At 40.9% G+C, this 27,615-nt stretch overlaps 1 protein-coding gene across 2 annotated transcripts in view; it reads left to right on the top strand.

Annotated features, from left to right (window-relative positions):
- LOC310686517 (bifunctional heparan sulfate N-deacetylase/N-sulfotransferase 4) overlaps positions 1-27,615 on the top strand; it is a 139,509-nt gene that overhangs the window by 21,004 nt on the left and 90,890 nt on the right. Inside the window, exons 2-3 of one of the 2 annotated variants that reach the window (XM_083460255.1) lie at positions 1,257-1,363; positions 3,882-5,136. In XM_083460255.1, the coding sequence (XP_083316381.1) occupies positions 4,156-5,136 (981 nt within the window). In that variant the 5' untranslated portion in view covers positions 1,257-1,363; positions 3,882-4,155. The remainder of the gene's footprint in view (positions 1-1,256; positions 1,364-3,881; positions 5,137-27,615) is intronic. The other variant, XM_083460254.1, reaches the window with a different exon arrangement.

The raw sequence follows: 27,615 nt of genomic DNA, 5'->3' as shown, positions 1-27,615 counted from the left end.
ACTCATGTTGTTAAGGGAGCCAGTTTCATCAAGGGATGTCATCTCTGGGGTTCAATGTTCAATGAGGTCAAGGGACTTCATACAATATCAAGATGAGAATGTAAGAAGAACACTGCTGGACCTTCTCACCCAGCACCCAGCTTTCAGAGTGACCTATGGGAAGCCCATGAGCGGAGCCCAAGTGCAATTGCATTCTCCCCACCCACAATTCCCAAAAACAGATACTCAGAGGAAAACTGCCCAGTAGTTCTTTTCAGAAATAGCATTCGAACAGTTCCACTCTTCTGCCCATTAAATCTGAGAAGTGAGTGAACAGTGGTTGCTTTGCATTTGGCTCTTGAGATACCATCAAAGTTTTAAGAAGGACAGGAAGTTTATAAATAGTGTCTAGATCACATTGCTTACTGAAAACTGCTGAAGTAAATTCCCATCTTGAAGGAATTGCTCCTTTCATTGTAGAGTTGAAATTGACTGGGGGTTTTGATTTTGAAGCCCATTGTAAGTTCTGCTATTAAAGCGAAGGAGCTTCTTCTGATGTGTTATGTAACTGGTGGAAGGAAGAGACTGTCTTGTTTCACTGCTGTCCGTCACAATCTTTGCACAAAATTATCCCACCTTAAACAATAATATTAGACATTCTTTTATTTCTACTATAGTGGCTTGAAAAAGCAGTGGTGAAACTGATAGACAAGAAACCCCTTCACTGTAAAGATGGAAAATATGTAATTGTCATTTCCTTTAAATATACACAAATATAAACACAGCTGGCCTTTGAAATTAGCATTTTTCTGAGTTTCGTAATACAGTTCTCCAAACAGAAATGTGTATGTTGTGCAATCAAGAGAGAAGAAAAGGGGGGGGGGCTTCTATCTTCCATATTGTTCATAACTCCAAGGAATATTATGTTTGCAGTCACAAGTTGCCATTGTTTTCAATATCACCCTGCTATAGCCGTACTAATTTACAGATCATAGATACAACCCCACCAAAGTTAAGTGCTTTTAAATCCCATTAAATCTAATGAGAGATTTTAAGCCTAGCCTTAACACTTTCACTGATGTGAACAGAACTTAAATGTTCCTAATTTTGACTAGTTTGTGCCTTCGTATTTCCAAAATTAGAAAACAGAAAGAGAGCATTTAAAAATAAACCTGCATCTGTCAAGATGTTTCCTCATGATTGGGATTTTGTTAGCTATATTATCAATAATTTAATCCAAAACAGATTTTCTTTTTCACCAAATATTATTTTCATAGCTTAGAATTCTGGTGCCCAACTCACCTTAAGAGAAAGAAAGACAAAAAGACAGAAAACACCAGCCTTCTAATTTCACCTGTCCTACTGGTCCAAAGTAAGAAATATTGTAAGTATTAATATGACAGCAGTATATTATCTATGATAATTTACATTATATTGTTTTAGCAGTAAAGTCTCCAATACACTTTTAAACCTGTTCTTTAGCTCGTTGCGACTCTGAGGTTGATTGCGAAGCCCTTTGTTTTGTAAGCTGCCTCGGTAGTAAAAGAGGTGATAGCAATTCTTGTATGAGGAAAAATAGGAACATATTGCCCTCTAGTGTTGAAAAATATATAACTGGAATGAAAACAAATGAGATTTCATCTAAGAATGCTCTACTTTCCCCCCTCCCCCCCCCCTTTCTGGTAGCAAAAATTCAAAAGGTGTTTTTTTTTGTTCTTGCTTGCTGTAAGGACCACTTATTGATTTGTTTAGGGACAGTGAATAACCCTAATGAGATTGTAAAGCCCAAGATGTGTGTGTGATATTTGATGTACTCCAAAAGTGAAGTTGCAGTGATTTATCAGTGTCACCAGAGCTTCAAAACTGCAGTGAACTCTTGTGGAGAATTTCACATGATCTGCTGTATCTGTCTAGAGCCTTATCGCTTTGCAGGAAGCATCTGAAACATTAAAGTTAAGCAAGAAATCTATAAACATTGGCTTAATCATGATTATGATCTCAGTAATTAAGCAGCAATTGAACTGTTACTAGCTGTAGTAATATCAGTAGTAGAAATGATAGGAGCAGTAAACTGGTTATATGTATTACAACATTTTAGTAGGCTTTTGTTGTTGGGGGGGGACTTTCCAGTTATACATTCTAATATTCCAGTTATACATTTTTATATATTTTCTCTGCTTTTGAAGCCTTATCTAGAAAACATATTAATCCTTGAAACTCCACCTGTAGTATGGGAGCAGTAATCAATAGCATTCTAATGCTGATCAAGTTAAGAGTGTAAAGCGTTTTGCATACTATAAGTATTATATAAATATCCATTTTAACAACATTAATTTCTCGTTTCTATATTTACTCAATTGTCATGTTTGGGGCCTGCCAAATCGATCCTATACATGTATACTTAAAAGTAAGACCCACTGACTTCCATGAACTTACAATCCTATGCACGCCTACTCAGAAGCCCTATTAAATACAGCAAGCTTACTCCCAGGTAAGTACAGTTAGGTCTGCAGCCTTGTTTCCAAGTACATGTGTATAAGATTAAAGCTTAACCTATAAAAACATTGCAGTTATAATTGCCACGAGTCAGACCTCTCCAAATGGAGGGTGGGGTGTGCTGGCTTTCCACGGAGAGGACTGAAAGTCATCATTGATGATTGAGAAGAAGAAGAAGCAAGGTGGCCCAACTGGTGTATCACAGCATCTAAGACCAAGCTTCTGACATTTGGTAACAATCTACAAAGCACTGGCTATGAATACACTTCATTGAAGTTAAACAGAAAATTACTATGGGTAGTCAGTCGGCAACGCATGAAACTCTTAATCTCTGGGTGCGGGTTCAAGCCCCACGTTGGGCAAAAGTTTCCTGCATTGCAGGTGGTTGGACTAGATTACCCTGGTGGCCCATTCCAATTCTACAATTCTGTTATTTTATTTACCCAGAGCCAGGGCTGGCTCTACTACAACATTAGGATGACATTTGCCACGTGCTTCCCAAGCTAGCCTACTGTCCTCATGTGCAGTGGCAGAAGCTGCCCTATGGCCAGTCTTAAAATAAGGTTCAGCTACAAGGCCAGCTACATGGGAGGGAGGGTGATATCTTGTCCTTTGCCTCAGGTAGCAATTTGTCTTGGGCCAGCCCTGCATAGCACATGCTTGGCAGTTCAGAATATTGAAGAGAACAGGCTCTGCTGTATATGCAGTTTAATTATCTTGGAGCATGTCATTAAAAGGGACCAGAGACTTCTGTGCAAGGAACAAGTATCCCACCCCCAGCATTTTATCAGGGCTGCTCCACCTACTGATCTTAGAGGTGAGACATGAATTGTGAAGGCCAAGCTATAAACCAGTCTCCATTCTCCCAGTCACCTGGACTCTTAAAAAATTTATATGGGTGCCAAGAAACATAAGCATTCCACCCCACCACTCCAAAACAGATACAGGGTTGTTGTTGTCTAGAATCTTAAAATCTTATGCCAGGAGGCTTGCTATAATGTAAATGACCCTTCTGAGAGCAAGACCAAAAAATCCCAAAGATTTCACTTGCTGAATGTTTGGTTAAGATTTACCTTAACCTAAAATACCTCTTTGCCATCATTCTACTGTCCTTGCAATTAACCTTTAAAGTCAAGTTCTCTTAACCTTGATTCTGCTTTTATGTAACACAATTCATTTTGACTCTTACTATAGCATTATATATATATATATATATATATATATATATATATATATATATATATATATCTCCACACCTAAATGACACCATGAAGGCATCCCACTGTCGTCATCTATGGTGGAATCAATAGAACTTTTTTTAAAAGGTGACTAGCTTATTTAATTAACACATTTTAATTGCTGTATGGATTTTTCTTAACCTACTCTAATTTCTCACTTTGTTGCAGATAATGTTAATTGTCTTCTCCATTGATTATTGGCAACTGGCGCTTTCAGAGAAGACGGCTTCCAGTATAGATTTCCAACTCTTTGGACTTCCAGCTCTCAGAGTTTCATAGTTTTGAACACCCCCCTTATAAATGCATTGCAATGGTCACATGAACGTTTGGAGAGTGGTACTGACACCATCACTTGGTCTGTTTATAATGGCACTTTAGAAGGAAGAAGCCAATTGTGTTTTTTTAGTAACTAAATGAACAAACATAAAGTGCTGCAAAAAACATGAATCTTATTGTGAAGCTTCGTAGAAGTTTTCGAACATTGGTCGTTCTCTTAGCCACTTTCTGTTTAGTGAGCATAGTCATTTCTGCTTATTACTTGTATACAGGTCACAAGCAGGAAATAGCCCTCATTGATACCACAGGAGGGGCGGAGTGTGAGGATCTTAAACTCTTGCCATACAGGTCAATGGAGCTTAAAACGGTGAAGCCCATCGATCCATCTAGGACTGACCCGACTGTGCTGCTCTTTGTGGAGAGCCAGTACTCTCAGCTCGGCCAAGACATCATAGCCATTCTGGAGTCAAGTCGGTTTCAGTTTCAGATGGTGATTGCATCAGGAAAAGGGGACCTTCCTCCACTGGCAGACAATGGCAAAGGGAAATACATCCTTGTAATCTATGAAAATATTTTGAAGTACACCTCCATGGATTCATGGAATAGAGAACTCCTGGAAAAATACTGTGTGGAATACAGTGTTAGCATAATTGGTTTTCATAAAGCCAATGAGAACAGCTTGTTGAGCACTAAACTCAAAGGATTTCCATTACATCTCTACAATAATGCCGCTCTGCAAAACTGCTTAGTAAACCCCCAGTCTCCTCTGCTTCACATTACCAAAGCCCCAAGGGTTGAGAAAGGCCCATTACCTGGTGAAGACTGGACCATTTTCCAATATAATCACTCCACTTATCAACCAGTGCTTTTAACAGAATTTCAAGCTTCCAAACCATTCCCAGTATCACTGCCTAAGGCTTCTCTCTATGCCACAGTGATTCAGGACCTGGGACTTCATGATGGGATTCAAAGAGTTCTTTTTGGAAACAATTTGAACTTTTGGCTGCACAAACTCATTTTTATAGATGCCATCTCCTTCCTGTCAGGGAAGAGGCTTACATTGTCCTTGGATAGATACATTCTTGTCGACATCGATGACATCTTTGTTGGGAAGGAAGGGACAAGGATGAATGTTAAAGATGTGAAGGTAAGACAAGAGTGAATGGTGAAATCTCTTCTCAGCGATACATTTCTGACACATAAAGCATCAGAAGGCTAGTAATACCTCTCAACAGTGTTTTGTCCTGCAGTTTGCAAACACCCACCAATCTTTTCACTCAGGGGTGGAGAAGCTGGGACAATCATCCCTGACTTTGCTGGCTGAGGCTGATGGGAACTGGCACCCAACAACATTTGTAGGGCTACAGTTTTGCCATCCCTGCTATAGGTGTTTAAAGGATGGAGGTTAGGCATTTTATTTATTGATTCATTGCCTATTGTAAATCTATCCATTCTCCAAACTTCTCAAAAGAACATATGAGTCCTGCTTCCAATCTGATCTTCACAACTGCCTTGTGAGGTGGGTGAGGAAGAAGGATCTGATTAGCCCAAGGCCATCCAGTGAGCTTCACAGATGAATGGGAAGCCAGGTCCCCTCAGTCCCTGTCTGACACTCTGTCTCCAATACACCACACTGGTTTTTGTTTGTATTTAGGCTTAAAATGTCTGGATTTATTTGTTTCCAGTTAGAGGACTTGTCTCTAACATTTCTGCTAGGGTAAATTTTGAGGTGGGAAGCTAATAAAACATTCTGTCAGAACTACCTGTCCTCTACACCTTAGCAATGATCATAAGGTTAGTGGACCAATGCTTTTGCTAGTAAGAACAGCATCAGAAGGGTGGCAAACCCAAAAATAGTGAATAAACATCTTGGTCATCCAAGGGAGCTCATTGAACTCTGGATTTAGTAGGCCTCAGTGCACCCATGGGCCACTATGTGAAACCATTAAGTGTCTTTGTACTAATAAAGTTTGCATCTTGCTAAGACACTCTTGTTGACTTGAAAGGAAATGTTCTTGGAAGTTACATCCAGAGGAATCCTCAGGGAAGAGACTGGGCAAGCCTTACATACAATTTTGAGATTAAAAATAAATTAGCAGGACTAGCGATATACCTAATTAAATCCTCCCTGGGAATTGTCTAAATGTATCTAAATATCGAATTAATCATCATTATGGGAGCCAATACTACAACCATTTCTCCATTTCGGTACAGAGAGATTTTCATTTATGGGTGATTGTTCACCTTGTAAATGCTGTTTTTCTTTCTGTCTCTCTCTCTCTCTAAGACAAATACAAATATATATACACATACATAAGAACCCTCTTTGAGCTTCATTTCTTCACCTGTTGTCCTGGCCACAATTCCAAAGAAATAAAATCATCAAAATAGGGCATTGCTCATCAAACGTTTACCATTTGATTTATTTGTTATTCAGGCCAGGACAACAAGTGGCGAAAAGAAACCTGAAACTCCAGCTGTTCCCTAATGAATCAAACAAAGGCTCATACTATAAGGTTCCATAATGAGATACTTTGAACCACAGCCATGTTGCATCACTTAAATCGAACAATCTGCTTTCTGAATAAATTCTTTGTTGACTTCTGTATATATGGATTTGCAAACCTCTCTCTTTGTTTTGGCAGAGTTTTTTTGCTTTTCCACCCCATGCATAGTGTCTCAAATAACCTTGATGTTAGGAGCTACAGAAATAAATAAGAGGCATAACCAGATGCCCAGCCAAGTCCAGAGACTGTTCTTTGTTTTCATTGGGGCGTGCATTTAATAGTGCATTCCTCATTCTCAACCCCAGCAGCAGGATCTTGTCCAAGATTTTTCACATTGAGCTTCTGACAATACTTTTTCCTGATGGAAAAAAAAATCAGACAGAATCATATAGAAACTGGACATCAAAACGACAGTTTTCTCCAGCATAAGCTATCCATTAAACAAGATATGCGGAGGCTCCTGTCTGGTCATATCTGCTTTCTGGGGTTTGGTGATTAGAGACTTAATAGGGCCTTTTTGATAGCACCTTAACTACAAAACTCACTTAACATACTGGCTTGGCACCATCTTTGCTATCTTTCATGCCCCAGGCAAAGTCCATCCCATTCTTTCAAATGGTATTAGAAGATCTCAAATGCTTTTTAGTAATAGGTCATTCATTCATTCATTTATTCAGTTACTAGTTGCTGTTTCATGTGTGGGTCCCCCCCCCCCGTGTTATTTTCAGAAGCTGCCTTAATGCCACACCTAGTGAACAACAGAATAAGCATACATACATACATACATACATACATGTGTGTTTGGGATTGTTCTATTTTTACAGAACTAGAATATTTGCAGTGGAAATCAAGTCCATCAGATTATGGTGGCTTTCCTGGTTATATGCAATATTGTATCACACTTCTCACTTCTGTTACCATAACAGCAGACTTGCAGCCTCAATGTACTTGGAAGAAAGTGCCATTTGTTGCAGTCAGATTTCTGTAATTAATTGCACTTAGGATCCAATCTTATAAACTATCCCTCCACATTAGAGTTCCAAGAATTGGGGGCAAAGTAGATGTGATGAGGGCAGCCATCCACATGCCTGCCTCATTCATTTATTTATTTGCATGTATTTATTATTTTTCTAGCCACCTATCAATAGATATTCTTCATGTGGCTTTAAACAAAACAACATAAGAATGCAAGGAAGAATAAGAGAAATCAACAATAAATAATAAAAGACAACAACAACACGACAACATAAAACAAGCAAAACTTAAAACAATTAAAACCCTGGATGAATTAAAAGGTGCTGAAATGATCAGAGAGGAAAAAACCAGGTGAACCTCTCTGGGAAGGTGACTCTGTTCCTGGCATGGCTGCTCCTGCGCAGGCTAATATTTGGGGTATTTCTTTATTTTTTAAAAAAAAAACCAAGTGAGAGAATATGAAGCTATATAACTCAGACATTACAGCCAACTATGTGTTCAAAAATGCTTTCTGCCGTAAAAAAAAACCCAACCTTATTTCTGCAGTGATTCTGGGCTATAAAACTTCTGGTCTCTGTAGGTTTCTCCATCACAAGAAATGGGCAGCTCACAGACAGATTTCTCTAGACATTTTGCAAAATCAGGAGATATTTTCATTTTACTGAAACTTGTAGCAGAATTGCATTTTGAAAAACTATATGTCTTCCAGAAAATCGAGCAGGTACTTAAATGCTGTTATATTTTTAAGTGAACACTTTGTGTGGCTTAAATGTGTAATTTAAATACATTGTTCATTAGACAGTAAAATTACCAATTGCGCTTGGTGAAGACTATCTGAAAGTTGCTTATGCTTTAACCAAAATGGATGTGGTATGGACATTAGACTTGAGCTAAGGTTATGGTTTGCCAGGAAATAAATGCCTATGAGATATGACCAGTAGCCTATGTTAGGGTTTGACCAGGAAGTGGGGGGGGGAGTGCATTTGGGGTTTGGATGCAAAAAGTGGTTGTTGAACCCTATCTCCCACACCAGTTGTATCCTAATCCTTCTTCCAAGGAGCTCAGCATAGAATAGAAGTTTCTATCTGTTTTATCCTCATGAAAACTCTATGGGAAAGGCTATGCTGAAATATTGTGCTGGGTTAAAAGTGAGCATCATGGATGAGCTGGAAATTGAACACAAATCCTTCCAACTCCTATTCTAACACCTTAACCACTGCACTGCAGACTCTCTAATAAACACAATGAGAGCTCAAAATAGTATTAACACTACAGATAATCACTGATTTTAGGAACCAAAATTCTTCCATATGGCTGTATGGAAGGCAGAAGTCCTGGAGAAAAGCACTGAAGGAACAGCATTCTAATCTTTTAGAGTTCTTTGAGAGGAACAAAAAGCTCATGGATAGGAGTGGTGAAGTAGGCGCTGTCTCCTTGCAATCTCAAAAAGCTTGTGATGCGGGGTAAGAGGATGGATTATCTAATGGATCAGTAACGGCTGAAGGAAAGGAAGCAGAGAGAATGAATGGATGGACCGATCTCACAAAGTAGGTGTGTAAAATGCGGGCTCCGCAAATTATTTGTAACGGGACTGGTGCTTTTAAACTTGTTTCATAGAGGTGAGCAGGGTGGTGTCCCACTGACAACAACAAATTGTTCAGGGATTGTGAAAAGCTCCGAAAGGATCTCTCTGAACTGGATGAAGGGTATTAAAATGGCAAATGGGGTTCAATGGTAAGAGTTGCGCTGTTCAAGGAAAGTTCCTTGGTTTCCTGTTTGCTTCATTCACAAAGTTTGCAGCAGAAAAACATGACAGCTATCAGAATTTTCTCTGCACTCAATGGATGCATGAATGGAGTAGCCAGAGGCACATCCTTAATCCATTTTGCTACCTGTGATCAATACCTTCCTATTGATAAAAGATGTTTGCTGTCAGAAGGGAGGATACCTGCATAATACAACAGCTTGAGATTAATCAGTAGCCTGCATTTAGCTTTTAGCAGAAGCTTCTGATTTTTAGTGTTTTATTTTATTTGCTTTCAAATAAGATTGGTTTCTCTACGTATTTGTTAATGAGTCATTTACAGGCCATAGAATTTTAGAGTCCATTAGTATCCAAGCCAAGTTCTTTCCTAATGAACATTATACAGTACTGAAAAAAACAAAATCTCAGTGATTGGTTTACAGTAAGGGGAAACTACTGAGACTTAGAAAACTATCTATCAAGATGCACAGAACTGAAAATCAGTTTGCATGACCTTCCCCAATGAATTTAAGCAAGCTACTCAGCAAGAGAAGGAAAAGGTCAGGAGGAGACAAGGAGAATGGATTAAATCTAAAGCATATAGAGCTGTGGTTTATGTTTTTCTGGCTGCCTAATGCTCTCTTTTTTTAAGACTGTTATTTTCTGCTGTGCTAAAACACTAATACCTGATTTAAATGTTCAGGAAGGGTCCATGATACAATCCTCACAGGGCTATTCCATCTCAGGATACTTGGAAAGAGGGCTGCTCATCTGAATGGGTCTCCACGATAAAATATCCCTGTGCATGAAAAGAAAAATGAAGACAACAAAATTCTAGCACAACAGCCTTCCTGACCTTTTGGTACACTGCCCCCCCCATGGCATTAGTTCCAAGCCCCACCAAAAACCCTAACTTGGGGTGGAAGCAAGTTCCTTATCAAAGGTAATAGCACCCCACCACTGAGTTAAAAGTTAGACATGGCTAGCTGCTGAATAATACACTGGTACCTCAGGTTAGAGATGCTTCAGGTTACAGACGCTTCAGGTTACAGACTCCGCTAACCCAGAAATAATACCTCAGGTTAAGAACAGTTTCAGGTTAAGAACGGACCTCCAGAACGAATTAAGTTCTTAACCCGAGGTTCCACTGTACAGCATTGGATTTTTGCTTTCCATTATGCTGTCTATTGCCCATCACTTCCCTATTTAAAAAAACAATTCTGGTTTGGTTATGTTGCATTTGCAACATACTGTTCACCAGCTTCACATTCCAAGGACAGAACTGTCTGAATATTTCACAGTGTACTCAGCAGTGACTTTCACAAACCAGTTTCCCATTCGAGATGCAAATATTCAAGAAAGGGAAATTGCTAACAGGCTGTGCAAACATGATGCTCCAGGTTGACAAAATGTGTGTGGAAGGGGGAGTTGTTTCTTGATTGATCTGTTTGCTTTACACCCAGACCTCAATAAAATTTTCAGGGTGGTTTGCAAAATTTCAAAGCACATGAAACTAATTTAAAGTACAACTTAAAAAACACATAGCAATACAAACAGTAAAATCATTAGAAGCAACAAAACAACAACAACAACAACAACAACAACAGTAACCATGCTTATTCTCACACTTAATCAACACTGAATGTGAACAACTTCACAGTCCTTACTATTTTCAGTATCCCTATCCTCTCCTTTTAATGGGCAATTCAGTTCAGTTACAGGGGGAGGAATACACTGGGACTATTGTTTGTTCTGTGCTCAGGTATATGTACCAAGATGGAAAAATGCACCCCAGATGTATAGTTTCTTATTTGTTCTGAACAGCTAGAAATACATTAAATACCTGGTGCAATTATAAAACATTTCTTGGTAGAAGGGCACTTGTTTTCCTATATGATATTAGGTGTTAAAAAGTGATAGTGCATGGCATGGTTTAGCAGCCTTCTCTGTGCATTTATTCCATTTCCCTCTGGGCCTCATGACCCTCAAACATTCCCTTTGGTTCACATGTTCTAAGCATTAACCTTCATCCCTTACTTCTCAAATGATATAAAATGCCATTAGTCTTTGACACTTCCTTGGATTTTTGAAGGCCTCTATTTTTTACCCTCACCTGGTCTTTGTGCATTAAAAAGCACTTTGAACTCTGAAAGAGGCTCTCATTTCAGTGCCATAAAGACACAAATACATATAAGAGTCACACAGATCTTTTGATCATAGGGAATGAAATAGCACCATAACATCAGGGGACTATATTCTACATGTGTTCGGGAGAAGGCATTAGGTGCGATAAAACTAATTATAGTGCTTCCATTTGGTACATTCTCTGATCCTTCTGAAAGAATCACTGATGTTATTACATACAAAGGACAGAAAAGAAAATGTGGGCTGCCCCCCATCACAAATCCTTCCCCATCTGTGGCCAAACTTTTAGATATAGTTGGCATAAAATGTGTGTATAAAATCAAAAGTCTGTAAGTGAGTACCCCTATGTTGATAGTATAAATTACATTAGCTGCATTTCTTCTTTCTTGGCACTTATTGCAGAGTGTTGGTTGCCCAAGAGCATTAAAGACTTAACAAACATGCCTTTAACCTGGATATGATGCAAGTGCAAGGGGAGGGGAGTAGGATGAAAGGAAGGGGAGCATTGTGATAAACAAGGTTGTGGATGCACCCTGCTTCACACATTCAACATTACACACACTAGGAGTCTGCTGTTCCTCTCTCCATCCATTTTCATTTCATCCAGTTTGAATGCCAACTTAAGGGTACTTTAAAAGATGCACAAAGAAGGTGTTCGAGTCCAATAAAACTGTCAAAGGCAAGCCCACGATTCTCAGGGGTTCTGCTCACCTGTGGGATGAAGAACTGTAGCTTGTTTGACTTCATTGGTTAGTTAAATTTCCTCATTAAAAATGAGAGAGATTCCCACAAAAGATGCCACATTACAAATGACAGACCATGCTGTGATTTCTGGTCTTTAATTACCATCATAGCCTTATCCAGGCGTTATTGTAAAATGCCACATGCAAGGAGGAACACAGGGTCAAGCATATTAGCTCTACCCCCTTGTGCCCATTCCCATCACCTTCCAGGAATTTGAGGCTGACTGTCTGAATCAGGTGTGGGTAACTTTTGACCCTCCATACATTGCTGAACTACAACTCTCAGCACCCTCAGCAAGCATGTTCAAAAAGCTGAAATAATGGGAGATGTAGCTCAGCAGCGCATGTTTGCAATTTGGTCTCTGGTTCCTCTGCCTCTTCTAAATCCAGCTTGCACTTCTGGGAGTTCTTGGCCCACATACTGCTTGAGCCTACCTTGTAGAATTTTAAGCATAACCTTGCTAGCGTGTGAAATGAGTGCAATTGTGCGGTAGTTGGAGCATTCTTTGGCACTGCCCTTCTTTGGTTTTCGGATGTAGACTTCTCCAATCCTCTGGCCACTGCTGAGTTTTCCAAACTTGCTGGCATATTGAGTGTAGCACCTTAACAGCATCATCTTTTAAAATTTTAAATAGTTCAGCTGGAATACCATCACTTCCACTGGCCTTGTTATTTGCAGTGCTTTCTAAGGCCCATTTGACTTCACTCTCCAGAATGTCTGGCTGAAGGTCAGCAACCACACTACCTGGGGTGTACGAGCCATCCATATCTTTCTGGTATAATTCCTCTGTGGAAGACAGAAGTGCCTGGCATGCTCTGGTCCATGGGATCACGAAGAGTCGTACACAACTAAATGACTAAACAACAACAACAAGCTCAGCAGCATCTAGAGTGCCAAAGGGTCCTCACAACAGGCGTGAAGCAATGAAGCCTTCTGTACTCAGAGGCTTTTGTGTGATCAAGAACCCTGGAAAATCTGGGCTCTATATCATGTGGGAAGCCTACACATGTAGAAGCAAGATCCCAACATCTGACAGCCATTGTCAGTTCCAGGTTTTGTAAGGTCCTTGGGCAAGACATCCTCCAAGGGCCTCCCTCTCTTAGTGAGTCAACCTCTTCATCACCATCTTCAGCAGATGCTCTTCTTCTTCATCATCATTGCTACCACCAGGCCAATGATCAAGCAGGCAGTGGCATCTACTACTCCTTATCATCACCATTATCAGGGCCACAGTGAAAGGCTGGTGGACAAACAAGTTGCAGTGGGCAAGAGGTGGAGTTGGTCTATGGAGGTCTTGTTAGTGGGGCCTACTGTTGGCAAGTACCTGATTATGTCAACCCTTGGTGCCAATCTTGCACCCTTGAACATGCAGAGAGCTTGGGGAACAGGGAATAGAGATAGCACATTTTTCACATGTCCCATTCCACCCAATGTGTGTAATTTCCAGTATATAATAGGATTGTGCACACCTTAATAGGATTGTGCACACCATTCCCCATCCTCCTCACTGGTGCTAATGCAATCTGCGTTTGGGGTAGACTTTCGACCTGTCTTTGTCCCTAACCACATGTGATATCAAGCTGTCATCCTCCTTCAAGAAAATTGGCCTTCAATGAACCTGGCTCAGTAACAAACATTGGAACTGCTGCAGGAATCCTATCAGGAAAGGAATTTCTAGTTTGGACTGAGAGGATTATATGAACTTCTAAATTAATGAACAGTTGCATGTACATTTCCAGGAAGAGGAATTAAATCAATTAGTCCTTTTCGCACAGAGAACCAAAGTAATTCCCTCCAATTAGAGCTCGTCAGCTTCTCTAGTCTTTGTTGAACAATGTGAAATATTTAGGAGAGTGTAGCAAAATTAAGCAGTTTATTAATAGTTTGTTCACTTGTTTTGGTTTTGTTCATTGCCTTACTATTTCAGGAAGCTAGACAGGAGGTAGCTAAAAAGGAAGACACTCACTTTTTTTGGTTAAAGTAGAAGTATGCCTTTGAAGACCACATGAACATGAGAAGAGCCTGCTGGATCAGGCCAATGGCCCATCTAGTCCAGCAGCCTGTTGTCACAGTGGCCAGACAGATGCCTGTGGGGAACATGCAGACTGGACATGAACACATAATATGTCTTGTTAATTGGTTAAACCACTAGCAGAAAGCAATGGATAAAGTCAATTTCACCATCGGGTGGTATTCAACTAAGTTTTACTCAGAGTAGACCCACTGAAGTAAATGAACATGGCTAAGCTAGGGCCATTAATTTCAATAGGTCTACTCAGTGTGTGTTTTCTGGGGGGGGGGGCGCAGGGGTACACATACCTCTAAACATTTTGTGAATCTTTGTACTTTTGTCCATTTACTGTATTTATTTTCCCCTATTTGAACTATAGAATGGTGATTTTCCTGAGTCAAAATGAGAGTACCCCTAAATATTTTTTTAAGAAAAAAAGCACTGGGACTGAGTCTACTCTGATTAGGACATTGAGTCTGATTAGGACGCCTCTATATCTGTATGATATTCTGCATAGTTTTTCCTACCTACACAAATTATAAAACAATTTTAATGTCTTAAAAGTTGCTTATGTCCCTTTCAAATAATAATTACAAATATAGATTGCATATTCTTTTCATTTCCATCAAGATGGCCTCTATTTTGTCCCACAAGTCATTCTGAACCTTAAAATGCTTCTATTTCCCGTAAACACTAAATTTAATTGTCTTTAATTAGTGAGAAGCATTTGCCAAATCTTAAGCTCAACATAAACAGTGGATTTGCTGTTAGATTTTCTTCTAACACTATGTTGTTGTTTTGTTGCACTTTTGTAGACCTGTGTTGTTGTAAACATCCATGGCACCTGTTTCGTAAATGATTCACAGCACTATGAATGCTTCAAGCTGAAAATTTTCAGGGCATGCTCTGCTCAACTTTTAACATAATTTCAGCTTTTGAAGCTCGCCGTGTTCATATGGACAGGCTTCAAGACCGTCTAATGCATTTAAGTAGGGAGACTTGATGGATTCTATCTTTGCTAATTCTAATACAAACTGGCCTTGTTTACATCTTCTGGATTAATGTGTGGATTGGTATTTAGTCTGGCACTGACTTTGGCACTTCCCATTTGTTCTAATGAAGTTCATCTCAAAACCTTAGCAAGCTACTTTTTTAAAAAAAGTATTTTGAGAGCAAGTACACTTATTATTTTGAGAGAAAATGGGAGTGGAACCACTGGAATGAATGATTCGGGGAGGCAATCTGAACCTTCCCATGCCACCGCTCTGCTCACTTCTGCCAGCTCAACCATCCTCCTGCTGGCCACCAAACATGTGGGCAAACAGGGTGATATCTCCACCAGCAGAGCCCAGCAGAATTCCAGAAATGTGGTGTTTTGTGGGCATTGCTGAGCTTGCCTGGGTTCCACTCGATCCCAAACCACTCTCACAACTGGCACTGGCCAACATTGAGCTTAATTCTTAACATTATTCCTGAATTTGCTCTGAGTCTTACTGTGGCTATTACTTAAAGGCACACTGTGCAATAGTGGGCTGGCTCCCCACTCTAATCTCCTGTCCTCTGCAGGCAGATCATTAGTGCACTGTCTATTCCCTCCCCTTCTCCCATTCAGTTGCTGCCTAGATAAGAACTAGGCTGTGCAGCCCCACCCCCACCCCTCCATCTGATCCTGGTCCTGCTGAGGTCTGCTTCACTAGCCCTTTTTGAAACAGTTCTATGTTGCTCTTTGCAGACGCTGCCTCCTGCCTTTCTTTCTAACCCCCCACCCAACATCTTTCAACAGCTCCAGATCACTCCAGGTGGATTGACCTGACCTAGGTGATTGGATATTATCCCTACTGAATCCAGTCAACGTCTGGATTTGCCAAAATTGCCTAACTTGGTTCAGGATGTGGACTGTAATGCAGGGGTGCCATCTTGTGTGTGCCCACCATCGCAATGCAGACAGGCAGGTGTGTGTGTGTGACATCACAAGTCTGCGTTGTGGTGGCCGGTGTCAACTCCTCTTCCTCCTGCTGGCACACTGTCTTTTATACCTCATCTTTGGCATAGGGTTTTATTTTGGGGTTTTGGTCTCTAGAGGTCCATCACAAAACTGATTGATTGATATTAGAATTGCTTGACTTCCATAATGAATGGATGCACCAACCTGGCCCATTTTCTTGTATGTTGCCCAATGAATATTTATTGATGGGTAGCAATATAAACTTTATTATTATAACTAGCAATAACAATAATGATAACTTTCAAGCCCATAATGGGCTGGAATTGTTGCATGTTATCCAGGTTCCTTTCAATAGGCCTCTGCAATGAAGCAGATGAATCACTTTTTTCCATTTTTAAAAAAGCATGGAACATCTCGAAGTCAACTGCTGTCATGTTTCATAGAACTCTACATAAACCTGTGTTTTAAACAATAATGCACATTAATCAACAGGAAAAGGGGAAAACAACTACTACCCATTGTTTCCTGCATCAGAAAACAACACATTAAGTTGTGAATCAGTGCCATGGCAGAAAGGATAGCTAATCCAAACTTAAAGAGCAGTCATAATTATTGTCTTAAAAGCACTCAGCGCTGCAATAAACACTTCACGAAGAATGTCAGTTGTAATGCACTTCCGCTAGTAACAATATTACTTATGTTTCTTTAAATAGGTCTTTGTCTTCTAAATGCATGGAGAAGAAATAGCTCTGAGGCCAACAGCACCACTTAGTATCATTATACAAGAAATTTCCAAGCAACCCAGTTCAGACAGGAGCATTATTAATTCATTGGAGTGTATGCCTAATAGACAGATGGAGAGAGAGAGGAGAATGGTGGCTGTAGAGCAAAACTCCTTACACTTTACTGCCTGGGCATTCTTGTACAGAATCAGCAGCAGTCAGTTTTGAAACATCAACAGATATTTGGCATCATCCACGTGCTGCTCCAACAGTAGCAGTGGGTAAATCTGCCAATTTCTCAGATTTTTCCACTGTTGAGTTCCGTTCTCCATATTTCCATATTTCCATATCAGTTTGCTCTTGTTTTAAAAGCCCTCATGAAAGTTCTTCATTTTAATGCAAATTTATTCCAATAGATAAATTTTTGCAAAACATTTTTGAATGTTATTTGCACCAATAAATGCAAATTTACACTCACTATGCCCTAGTCTATGCATTTTTGTATGCATCACTTCACATTGCAAAATTCAGAAAAGTGCGAATTGTTTCAGAAAGTTCAAATTAGAATTGCTTTTCAATGCAAAGTGGGTTGAATTTCTCCCCCAACCCTATTCAATGGGTGCATTGTTTTAAGAAAGGAATTCTTATGACTTTTTGGGCTCTTCCTCACACCTTGTACAACCCATTCCCGTGCCTGTTTACTGAGAAGCTAATCTCATTTAGCTCTCAGAGTTTAGTCCCAAGGGTTGGAAAGGAGGGAGCAAAGTCTTAGAAGTCAGAAGCAGAAAGGATGCAAGGGGACTCAGGCCATTTTCAGGTTGCAACTCCCTGCAAAAACAGCAAAAAAAAAAAAATACTGAAGGGAGGGGGCATGTCTTCAAGGTTTCCACTACATGCCAATGAGCCAAGATAGCATGAATTTTAAGACTTAATTAAAGGCAGCAGACCAACTCAGCAATGCAAGTGACTACAGTGGAAACAAGAGAGGCAGAATGATGGGTGAGACCTGGAAAAGGAAATCAAAATCCAGAGTAGGAAGCACTTGGTAAAGGCACAAAGAAGTCTTTTTCAGGTAATGCACAGAATATCCCTTCCCTTCCTGCAGTACACTGAGGAAAGGAAAGATGGTACTTAAATGGAACTAGATAGAGAGAATCATGTTCCCAGTGGCAAACAATTTAAGAAGGGATTTTTCAAACTTCTGCCTGTGTGTTAGCTGTGAAGTAAACCTATTTCTCCATCGTGTGTGTGTGTGTGTGTGTGTGTGTGTGTGTGTGTGTGTGTTTATTAAATTTGTTAGTCACTTTATCTTGCCCCAAACAATCCAGAGTGGCTTACATATTTATTTATTTGTATTTCTGTGCTACCCTTTCCCCCAAAGAGGCACAGAGAGGTTAAAAATGGAGGTGACAGAACAAAAAGATTAAAAATAAAATAAACATTTCAAAACATCTAAAAAGTAGCGATGTTAAAAGTATAAAATGATAGATGCCCCTGTACAAAACACAAAGTGCCCCCTGGGTTGACTCCTGCAAGCACTGCTTGGTCTGGGCAATGGTTAATTCAAGAAAGGCTATGTAACTTGAACAGTAAAACTTCTAGAGCCAATCTTCCTTTAACTCCCAGATCAGGAGTCAAACAAGCACAGCTGTTAAGGTGCTTTGCTCTTGCATGTCTCTTGAACACCAGCAGCTTTCTATCCTGCACGGCGAGCTGATTTTTGAAGCTGAAGCAGTACGATGTGGCACAGGGAGCTGCTCAAATAAAAAGGTGGGGGAGGTCAGTGATCCCATTCAGTGTGCACAAGCACTAGGGCTGGCCTAAAGCAGCTTTTGGCTCCCAACCTCTTCCTCTTAAAACAGAGCTCTATTTCACATCTTAAAGGACCACAAGTTCCCTGCCATGGGGAGAATGTGGTGAAGCGGCTAGTATGCTTATGCTTTCATTTCCTGCATCTTTCGGAGTCTTCTCAAAACGTTTTCAGTTTTCTACCACCAGGAGAATTTCTTTAATTTGTTTATTTCCCTTTCCATCAATGTATTATGCATCAGCCCAATCCATTTATTTATTGCCCTACACAGGCTGCTAGCAACACATGCAGCCAGCAGATTAAATTCTTGCTCTTTTTTTTTATTGCCGTGCCATTCTCGATTCAGTAGCTTGACGCCAATATCAGTTTTAGCTTAGCCTTCGCTTCCTGTTTGTTGGCCTTATATCTTATTCATGGATTTAATAGCTCTGTTATCTGCATGTCCTTTGTGCAGATGCAATTCCAGTGCCACCGTAGCAAACATTTGAATTATTGTGTCTCAGCAATTGATCTGTCCCGGTATAGTCAGAGAGCCTTTTTACCATGGGAAACTATGTTATATAGAAAGCTAACGTAATCACTATATAAATTTTAACACACCTTCAACCAGTTTGTGGTATGTGTGCATTGGACTCAGGAACCAAAGGAAACCTGTCTTAAATCTAATAAGGACTGGTGAGTGGATTATTTTGTGATGGGGGACAAATTACTGTACATCTTTAAGGCTAATGTTAGGACAAATGTGTGCTTTGAACTGGGTGGGGTGGGGTGGGGTGGGGTGGGGTGGGGCAGGCTGTAAATGTTTAAGCACCCTTCTCTTCCTCACCAGTTCTCTGCTCTTTTCCCACCTCATGAGGCATGCTTGAAAAGAATAGAAAAGAAAAGTATTTGGGACACTATTTAGCATATATGATAAGGTTTCATGTGATCCCCTTCTGCATTGAAACTATGTGTGTAGGCGTCTCACTGCTGGCTAGCTCCATAAACTAGAATTATGGGCCAATTCCCCACCCTGCCCCAATGGCTTCACAATTCAAAAACTATGTAAAGGGGCTTAAGTACCTACCAAACATACAGAGAGTTCCCATACATCAGTGTTTTTCAACCTTTGGTCTCGAGATATTTCTGGATTACAACTCCCTTTGGCTAAGCTGACTGGGTGTTGTGGGAATTGTAATTCAACAACCTCTTGGAGACCCAAGGTTGAAAAGCACTATTCTATATAAAGGAGAATCCTGATTGACCCAGATTTCCTCTACTGTGAAGAAACCCAGTGTGTCTACACATAGCTGCCAAATTTGGAGCTTTCTGCAGGCATGTCCATCAGTTGTAGGGAGCAGGTCAAAGGGTGGGGGAAGCTGCAGGGACTCCATGACTATCTCACACGTGCTTTCGACCTGTGAGGTGATGTGGAATTGTGTGGAATCCTCCCTTGCTTTTTGAGCAAGAGATACAGAAACAGGGATGAACCTCAAAGTGGGGGACAATGAACTGAAGGAGAGTCTAAAATGCTGAGGATATTGAAAAAGAAGACACACCTCTTTCATTGTGATGGGCACAACGTGCAAATATTAAGCTTGGCAGTTTCAATAATGCTAAGTTCTCACATTAATCTTTATGTTCTGAAAGAGGTGACTTTTTGATTTGATTTTCACACACCAAACTTTTCTTCTGAAAATACCTTCATACAGCAAAACATGTCTGAGAGAACTTGAGATCTCAGCTGGTCTTTATGATGTCATAAGTAACAGATTTCATTCAGGCAATGGTAGCATACCCACTCAGATGTTTTTTCCCCCTCTGTGGAGAAAGATGAAGGACTCTTTTGATTGTAGAATGTTAGGAGAGACAGCAAAATGGTATAAAAAATATATTTCAAAAATGAGTAATACTAGTCAAGGAATACTTTTGAGGGGATAAGCCAATGAAAGAAATGCCTGTTTTTTTTTAAAAAAAATGCATATAACATCCCCAAGAATCAAAAGCATAATTAGTGTATACGCTATTCAAGCATAACATTAATATCCATATCATCCACCAGAACATTCTAGAATTTCTGTTGAAAGAACCTACTTTGAGGTTGTTGTTATTTTTTCCTACAGTGGCATATTGAATAGATATAAATTCTCTGGGTTATGTATTCCAGAATTTATCACTTAGCAGTTTGGCATGACATGATAACAATTCTTCAGCACTTGCAGTTGGGAACAGCTCAAAGAAAATGAGATTCACTTCAGTTCTTTCTATGTCAAGAGGAAACTTACTGTATGTTTGCCTCAGCACCATGCACTTTGTGCAAAATAAGATTCACGTGAAGGGTTTTCAGCTTCAGCTATGAAAAATTATTCTCAAAGACAAAACTAGGATGGAATCACATGACAAATTTTCCCTCCTGAAAAATATTGTTTGAGTTTTCCTCTGGAACATCACATTTGGGTTCTGCTCTTGCGAATAGTCCAACCTGTGTTCAGATAGGTGGACTAGCAATGTTCAGAATTTCAGGAGTCAGACATAGGTTAAGCTGCAACCAGTATAAGTGTTGAATTTGATCTTTCATTCACATCCATTAGTTTTTTACACTTCCCTGAATGCTGGGATGCAGTTTCAGCATCCCAAAAAACAGATCTCAGTTATGTATACATTTAAATACAGTCAAACCTCAGTTCCCATTTTGGAATATTTTGGCTCCCGAAAGCTGAAAGCCCAGAAGTAAGTGTTCCAGTTTTCAAACGTTTTTCGGAAGCCAAACATCTGACGTGGCTTCTGATTGAGTGCAGGAAGCTCCTGCAACCAATTAGAAGCCGCGCCTCGGTTGTCGAACATTTCGGAAGCTGAATGGACTTCTGGAATGGATTACATTCGACAAATGAGGTTTGACTGTGCATATTTTGAGAGAAAACCCACAGTCTGGTAGTCTACTAAGTTTCACTCAGAGTAGAACCACTGAAATGAATGAAAATGGCTAAGTTAGGTCCATTAATTTCAGTGGCAGAATTGCAATTCTCTGAGTTCCCCGGGAGGAGGCACTGATTGTTAAACCACTCTGGGAACTGTAGCTCTGAAAGGAGAAGAGGGATCTCCTAACAGGGAGACGCGGGTGGCACTGTGGGTTAAACCACAGAGCCTAGGATTTGCTGATCAGAAGGTCGGCGGTTCGAATCCCCGCAACGGGGTCAGCTCCCGTTGCTCGGTCCCTGCTCCTGCCAACCTAGCAGTTCAACAGCACATCAAAATGCAAATAGATAAATAGGTACTGCTCTGGCGGGAAGGTAAATGGTGTTTCCGTGCGCTGCTCTGATTCACCAGAAGCGGCTTAGTCATGCTGGCCACATGACCCGGAAGCTGTACGCCGGCTCCCTCAGCCAATAAAGCGAGATGAGAGCTGCAACCCCAGAGTCGGTCACGACTGGACCTAATGGTCAGGGGTCCCTTTACCTTTAACAGCTCCCAATATCATTAACAAACTACATTTCTTAGAATTCTCTAGGGGAAGCAGTCGCTGTTTGAAGTGATATGATACAACTTCATCTATAATGCAGATGGGGCCCAAGTTGGGAACTTCCAGCAAACAGCTCATATGCTAAACAACTACGCCAAAGTATGCACTGTCGTAGCACTTATCAGATTTGAAATCTGGTTACTCAACTCTCACAAATATCCTTTCCAAAACTGAGGCTGAGATTAGCTGCAACTCTGAGCCAAATTTTGCAAAGATATGGCATTTACTACCCCATCAAGCACCCCCACCTCCATTGCTCCCACGCAACATAATCTGCCAACCACAGAATTAAAAAGTAGTATTTTGATGGCATTATATAACTCCACTAAAAACCATTCGTCAGTGGGTCAAATTGGTACTAATATGCTTCCTTTATAATGTCTTTGGCTCTAACCTAAATGCCTGTGTCTATTTTAACATTCTGGATTTATGAATGCAATGGAAATTCATACCACTTTTACAAAACATTTAGAATGCCACACTGAAAATATTTAAGCGAGAATAAAATATACCTGTAACATGTTACCTTCCCTGCTAACTTCACCCCAACCCCATATCTCTCCCACTGATTTTGCTCTCCCAGCAAGTCTCTCCCAATATCACTGCAAATTAACTAGGTTGTGCAGTATCAGATTGATGATAAATTTAACTCCTATTCTCTCTCCCCAACCCCTTTTGTAAAAATAGTAACCCAACCATAGTGTGAGTTCTGGAATATTACAGATGTTTGCCATGTGTTTGCTGCGCGATTCATCCTGAGCTCCAAGAGCGCTATAAACGCACCACTGTAGTATTGTAAAGTGTAATTTCACTGTATTTGTTATTAGGGGAGGGAATAAGGTTTCCCTTTTGTTTTCATCATTATTTCTGCTGTAACTGGAAACATGCTGCTACTACATTATCCGGAAATAAAAGCAACCCAGAGGTGCCGTAAATAATTCTGGGAGGCCACTGTAGATTGGATATCCATTAACAGTTGGCAGAGGTTTCTTCTGAAAGCTGAGAAGTAGCTTGGGTACACAAAGAAGGGGAAGCATGTAAATCCTGGGACTAATGAAACCCACCATGATATCTTTATGTGGTGCAGAAGCATGTTTCTGATTAAAAGCATGGTCAAAATTAAAGGGTTCAGGAACTCAGACCACACCAAATTTCATAAAATCATACACAGACTTTACTAAAACAAAACTCTACAAGAGAGGGGGGAAAACTCCAAAATAATTACACAGATTAAAATAGCTCAGAAGGTAAGAAAACAAACCCTAACTTATCCAGCTAATTAACATAAACACTTACACTTAAATATCATTAGGCTGAGCAACGGAACAAGATGCTGTCAAAAGCCCAAATAGATGCTGACCTTGGTTTGGCTAGATGTGAGGGCGATCTGGCTGCGACATCTGTCACCCCATTGATCGCCAGGGTTGATTCGGCTGATCTGGCTGGCTAGGCGGGTGTCCCCTTCTTCCCTCACCGCTCCATGTGCGTCCCTCCCGAAGCTGCACGCTCAGTGGAAGAGGACGACCATCCCAGATAGAAGGAGTGTACCGTTCTTCGGTCAAGGGTATACGATAGCTGCGCTCCCCTTGGTTTGGCTAGCTGGCTGCCAAGAGCTCCCACCAATCCAGGTTTTATGGGAACTTAGACCATGGGCGTTCACCTCTTCCACACTATTACCTTGGGACACTGGCCTTGAAGTCTTAACGACAGACAGCTGTATGTAAGCTCACTATTTCTGAGGTTCTAACCCATTCCCATAAACCAGTGTTAAAGGGGTGATATCAGCCACTGGCCCAGAGGTTCCTCACCCCTGGCCTATCCAATTGCAGCCTGACTCCCTTAATGTAGGCGTGGAGAACCTGTACTCCACTCCCTAGTGGTCAGGGATGATGGGAGTTGTCATCCAAAAACATGGACCCCTTGGGAATGAAGTAAGGGATGCAAATTGAATAAGCAAACCAACAACACCAGGAGAGCCCATCATAGTCTTCCTAGATTAAAAGAGAAGTGCAACACAGGATCTAACTGGACATGTTTATCCCCTGGTCTGCAAAACTATATTTGCAGGCATCAGGTAATTTCCTTCCTTTGCTTGCTTTACCTTACATTAAAACAGGGATGTAGGTGGCACTGTGGTCTAAACCATGGAGCCTCTTGGGCTTGCCGAACAAAAGGTCAGCAGTTCGAATCTGCACAATGGAGTGAGTTCCCATTGTTCTGTCCCAGCTTCTGCCAACCTAGCAGTTTGAAAGCACACCAGCACAAGTAGACAAATAGGTACCACTCTGGTGGGAAGGTACACAGCGTTTCCATGCATTCTGGCTTTTGTTTCCACACACACACCTCACTGGTCCTGCTTGGTACCTTGAATGTTTTTGCCTGGCCTGATTGTGTGCTTGAACTCTGATAATGTCTCTTTGTTGTCTGGATGGGACAGAGAAGGAGACATAGGCACCAACTTTATGGGGCTAAGGACAACTCAGCTCCCACAAGTATGCAGGTATGGGGCTGAGTCTCCCAATCTGGGGGGGGGGGCTGGGCCCCACCAGACCTCCTCGCATTGGGGGAGGGACCTGCCAGGCCTCCCCGTGTTGGCAGATGGCCATGTGGCCTCTTCCCAATTTGGCATGGCATCTACTGATGCCAATGAGAGTTCATGTCAGGCGCTGTAGGGGGTGGAAGCAATTTTTATAGAAACCGCAGCAAAGGGGAAAGCATTATTAATTCCCCTTACTCCTCTGCAGGAACCCCAATCCTAACTGGTCTCTCCAATGGCTATTTGCAGGTTTAATTAGAATGTTACAATCCTAAAGTACATTTGTAACATCGTGTTTAGTTTTGCTCTTGGATCAGCCATTGGTCCCTGATGCAATACAAGCTCACAAATAGCATCAGGCAGCTGGTGATTTTCTGCAGAAAGTAGAACAGGAGCATGTTCAAGACTGGGGTCATGCATTGTCACATGTTTGGCCCTTGCTCCCAAATGACCATGCATAGACTTGCAGCATATGACTCAGTTTAATACCAGTAAAATGGGCATGATAGTCTCTTTTCATGTCTTGTGTAAAAATAGAAATACAGTAAATGGCCATAGCTCATTCACAGTGCAGTGCTAGCAATGTCTCATCATTGCAGATTATTCTCTCAGGTACTTATACTTTGGCTTGCAATGTCTTCTCAGTACATATCTTCTCAGAAATAAGTTCCATTGTGTTCAGTGGATATTACTCTCAGGTAAGTGGGTGCAGGATTGCAGCTTGCAGAGCATAATCAAATCAAGCAATGCTTGAAGATCTTAGCAAGGTTGATATTGTACCAGAGATTCTACTAAACACACGTGGCAATTTCAAGTTTATCCATTCAGACCTTATCTTGATGGGACTGCCTCCATTTTGTCCTTTTAGAGAGTTGCTGCCCTTGTCCCTGTATTTAGAAACTGCTGAGTGTATCACTTAAAACTATCTAAGTGGCCCAAAGCTTTGGTAGTTATGGAAAGTCTTTTGGCTGATTCAGGGATTTTTCTGATGCCACTTACAGCTCTTGCCGGTTACATTAGACTTCATCATGTATTATGCCACAGTAAGGAAATAAGTCTGGAAAATGCATCCTTCACTGAAAAAGAATGTGTAAGGGGTGAAAAGCACTTAGCCTAGTCATAGGAAAAAGAATTCTGCGGTTTAGCAACTCCTTGGAGACAGATTGCAATTTCTGCCATTTATCTGGATACCTTTTCTTTTTTTTACCTTGCATCAAACAACTGGGATTTATTTGCAGTATCACTGTGTCTCACATTAAAAACAAAACAAAAATCTAGATGTGATTCAATAGATTGTGAATAGGCTGTAACAACAGACTGTGGTGCTGATTTTTTTAAAATAAAAAAACTGGGCTTTTTAAATAAAAAAAATCAATATTATTCTCTGCTCAGGCTACACCAATGCTTTATTTATGTAATTAGCTGAGGGCACATTTGCTGTGGGAAAAATTACAGTGAAAGCAGCTTCATTATTTTTTTTTTAAAAAGCCTGCCTTTAGTAATTCATCTAGGATCAAAGTAATAACCCATGTTGATGTCTTACTTTCGCATCTCTTTTGTCCTCCTCTCTTATTTGAGCACCTTCCCTATATGTGGTTTGAATTTGGCCTTCATCTTTATGCTTTTGTCTTGTATTGCACTTATAACCTGCCATTCCATCCTGAGGTGTTGTGCATAGTGTTTGTTCCCCACCCACACACACACACACACACAGAGAGAGAGAGAGAGAGAGAGTCTGTCCTCACAGTAATACTGTGGGACAGGTTGTGCTGAAATTCCCACAATGCCACCAAGCGCGTTTTATGGCTAAAATGGAGACCTGAACTCCTGATCTGAACTCCAAGATCTAATTGAACACTCTGACCACTAGGCCACATAGTTATTCTTTAGCCTTGTGTTTTTGATAGAGGAAACATTAAGGCACAGCAGTAGCCTGTGCTTACATTGCTGTATGTGCAAGATTTTCCCTCTCTAACATAGCAGAAAGAGGAGTGGTGGCAGTAGGTCACTGCTGGGGATGAGGAAGGTTCCTAAATGGCAAAAGATGTCTGTTCTGTTCTCAGAGGACTTCTTAGCATGGGATGAACATATTATGGAAACATCAACACAACTGCAAGGGCCCCAGCGACGGGGCAGAGCTTTAAAGAGATGTGCAAAAAGAATTTAGGGTTTTTAGGAAGACTAGTCCCAGTAGTGATGTATGGAAGTGAGAGCTGGACCATAAAGAAGGCTGATCACCGAAGAATTGATGCTTTTGAATTACAGTGCTGGAGGAGACTCTTGAGAGTCCCATGGACTGCAAGAAGATCAAACACATCCATTCTGAAGGAAACCAGCCCTGAGTGCTCACTGGAAGGACAGATCCTGAAGCTGAGGCTCCAATACTTTGGTCACCTCATGAGAAGAGAAGACTCCCTGGAAAAGACCCTGATGTTGGGAAAGATGGAGGGCACAAGGAGAAGGGGACGACAGAGGACTAGATGGTTGGACAGTGTTCTTGAAGCTACCAACATGAGTTTGACCAAACTGCGGGAGGCAGTGGAAGACAGGAGTGCCTGGCGTGCTCTGGTCCATGGGGTCACGAAGAGTCGGACACGACTAAACAACTAAACAACAAGAACAGGAAGACTAGTACTGCAGGGCATGGAGTCTCCTTTAGCAACACTGATTTGTCATGGTCACCTTTATGTGTTTTGTGCATACAGCTGCATGCTCATCCCTTCTAGTGTTTAGTGGTTGTTGAGGTTAGGTGAACAAAATATTTCAGTAGCATGGTCATTTTCAGAGGCCCTGGAAGATGGATTCACCATTAGGGCCCTTGGAAGGAAAGCAAGCCCCATAAGAAGGCATGAAGAAGCTGGGGAAACCTCTCAGGCAACAACACCACAGGATGTTTGCTGTCATTTTATTTTAGGCTTTGCATTGCCCTCTGCTGAAAGTAGTATACACCATCTTGATACAACCTGGTACTTAGCATGCAGCGCTACT

This window comes from Podarcis liolepis, assembly GCF_965112155.1.
Source record: "Podarcis liolepis genome assembly, chromosome: 9".
NCBI lineage: Eukaryota > Metazoa > Chordata > Lepidosauria > Squamata > Lacertidae > Podarcis > Podarcis liolepis.
This window is presented reverse-complemented; position numbering and strand designations above follow the sequence as displayed.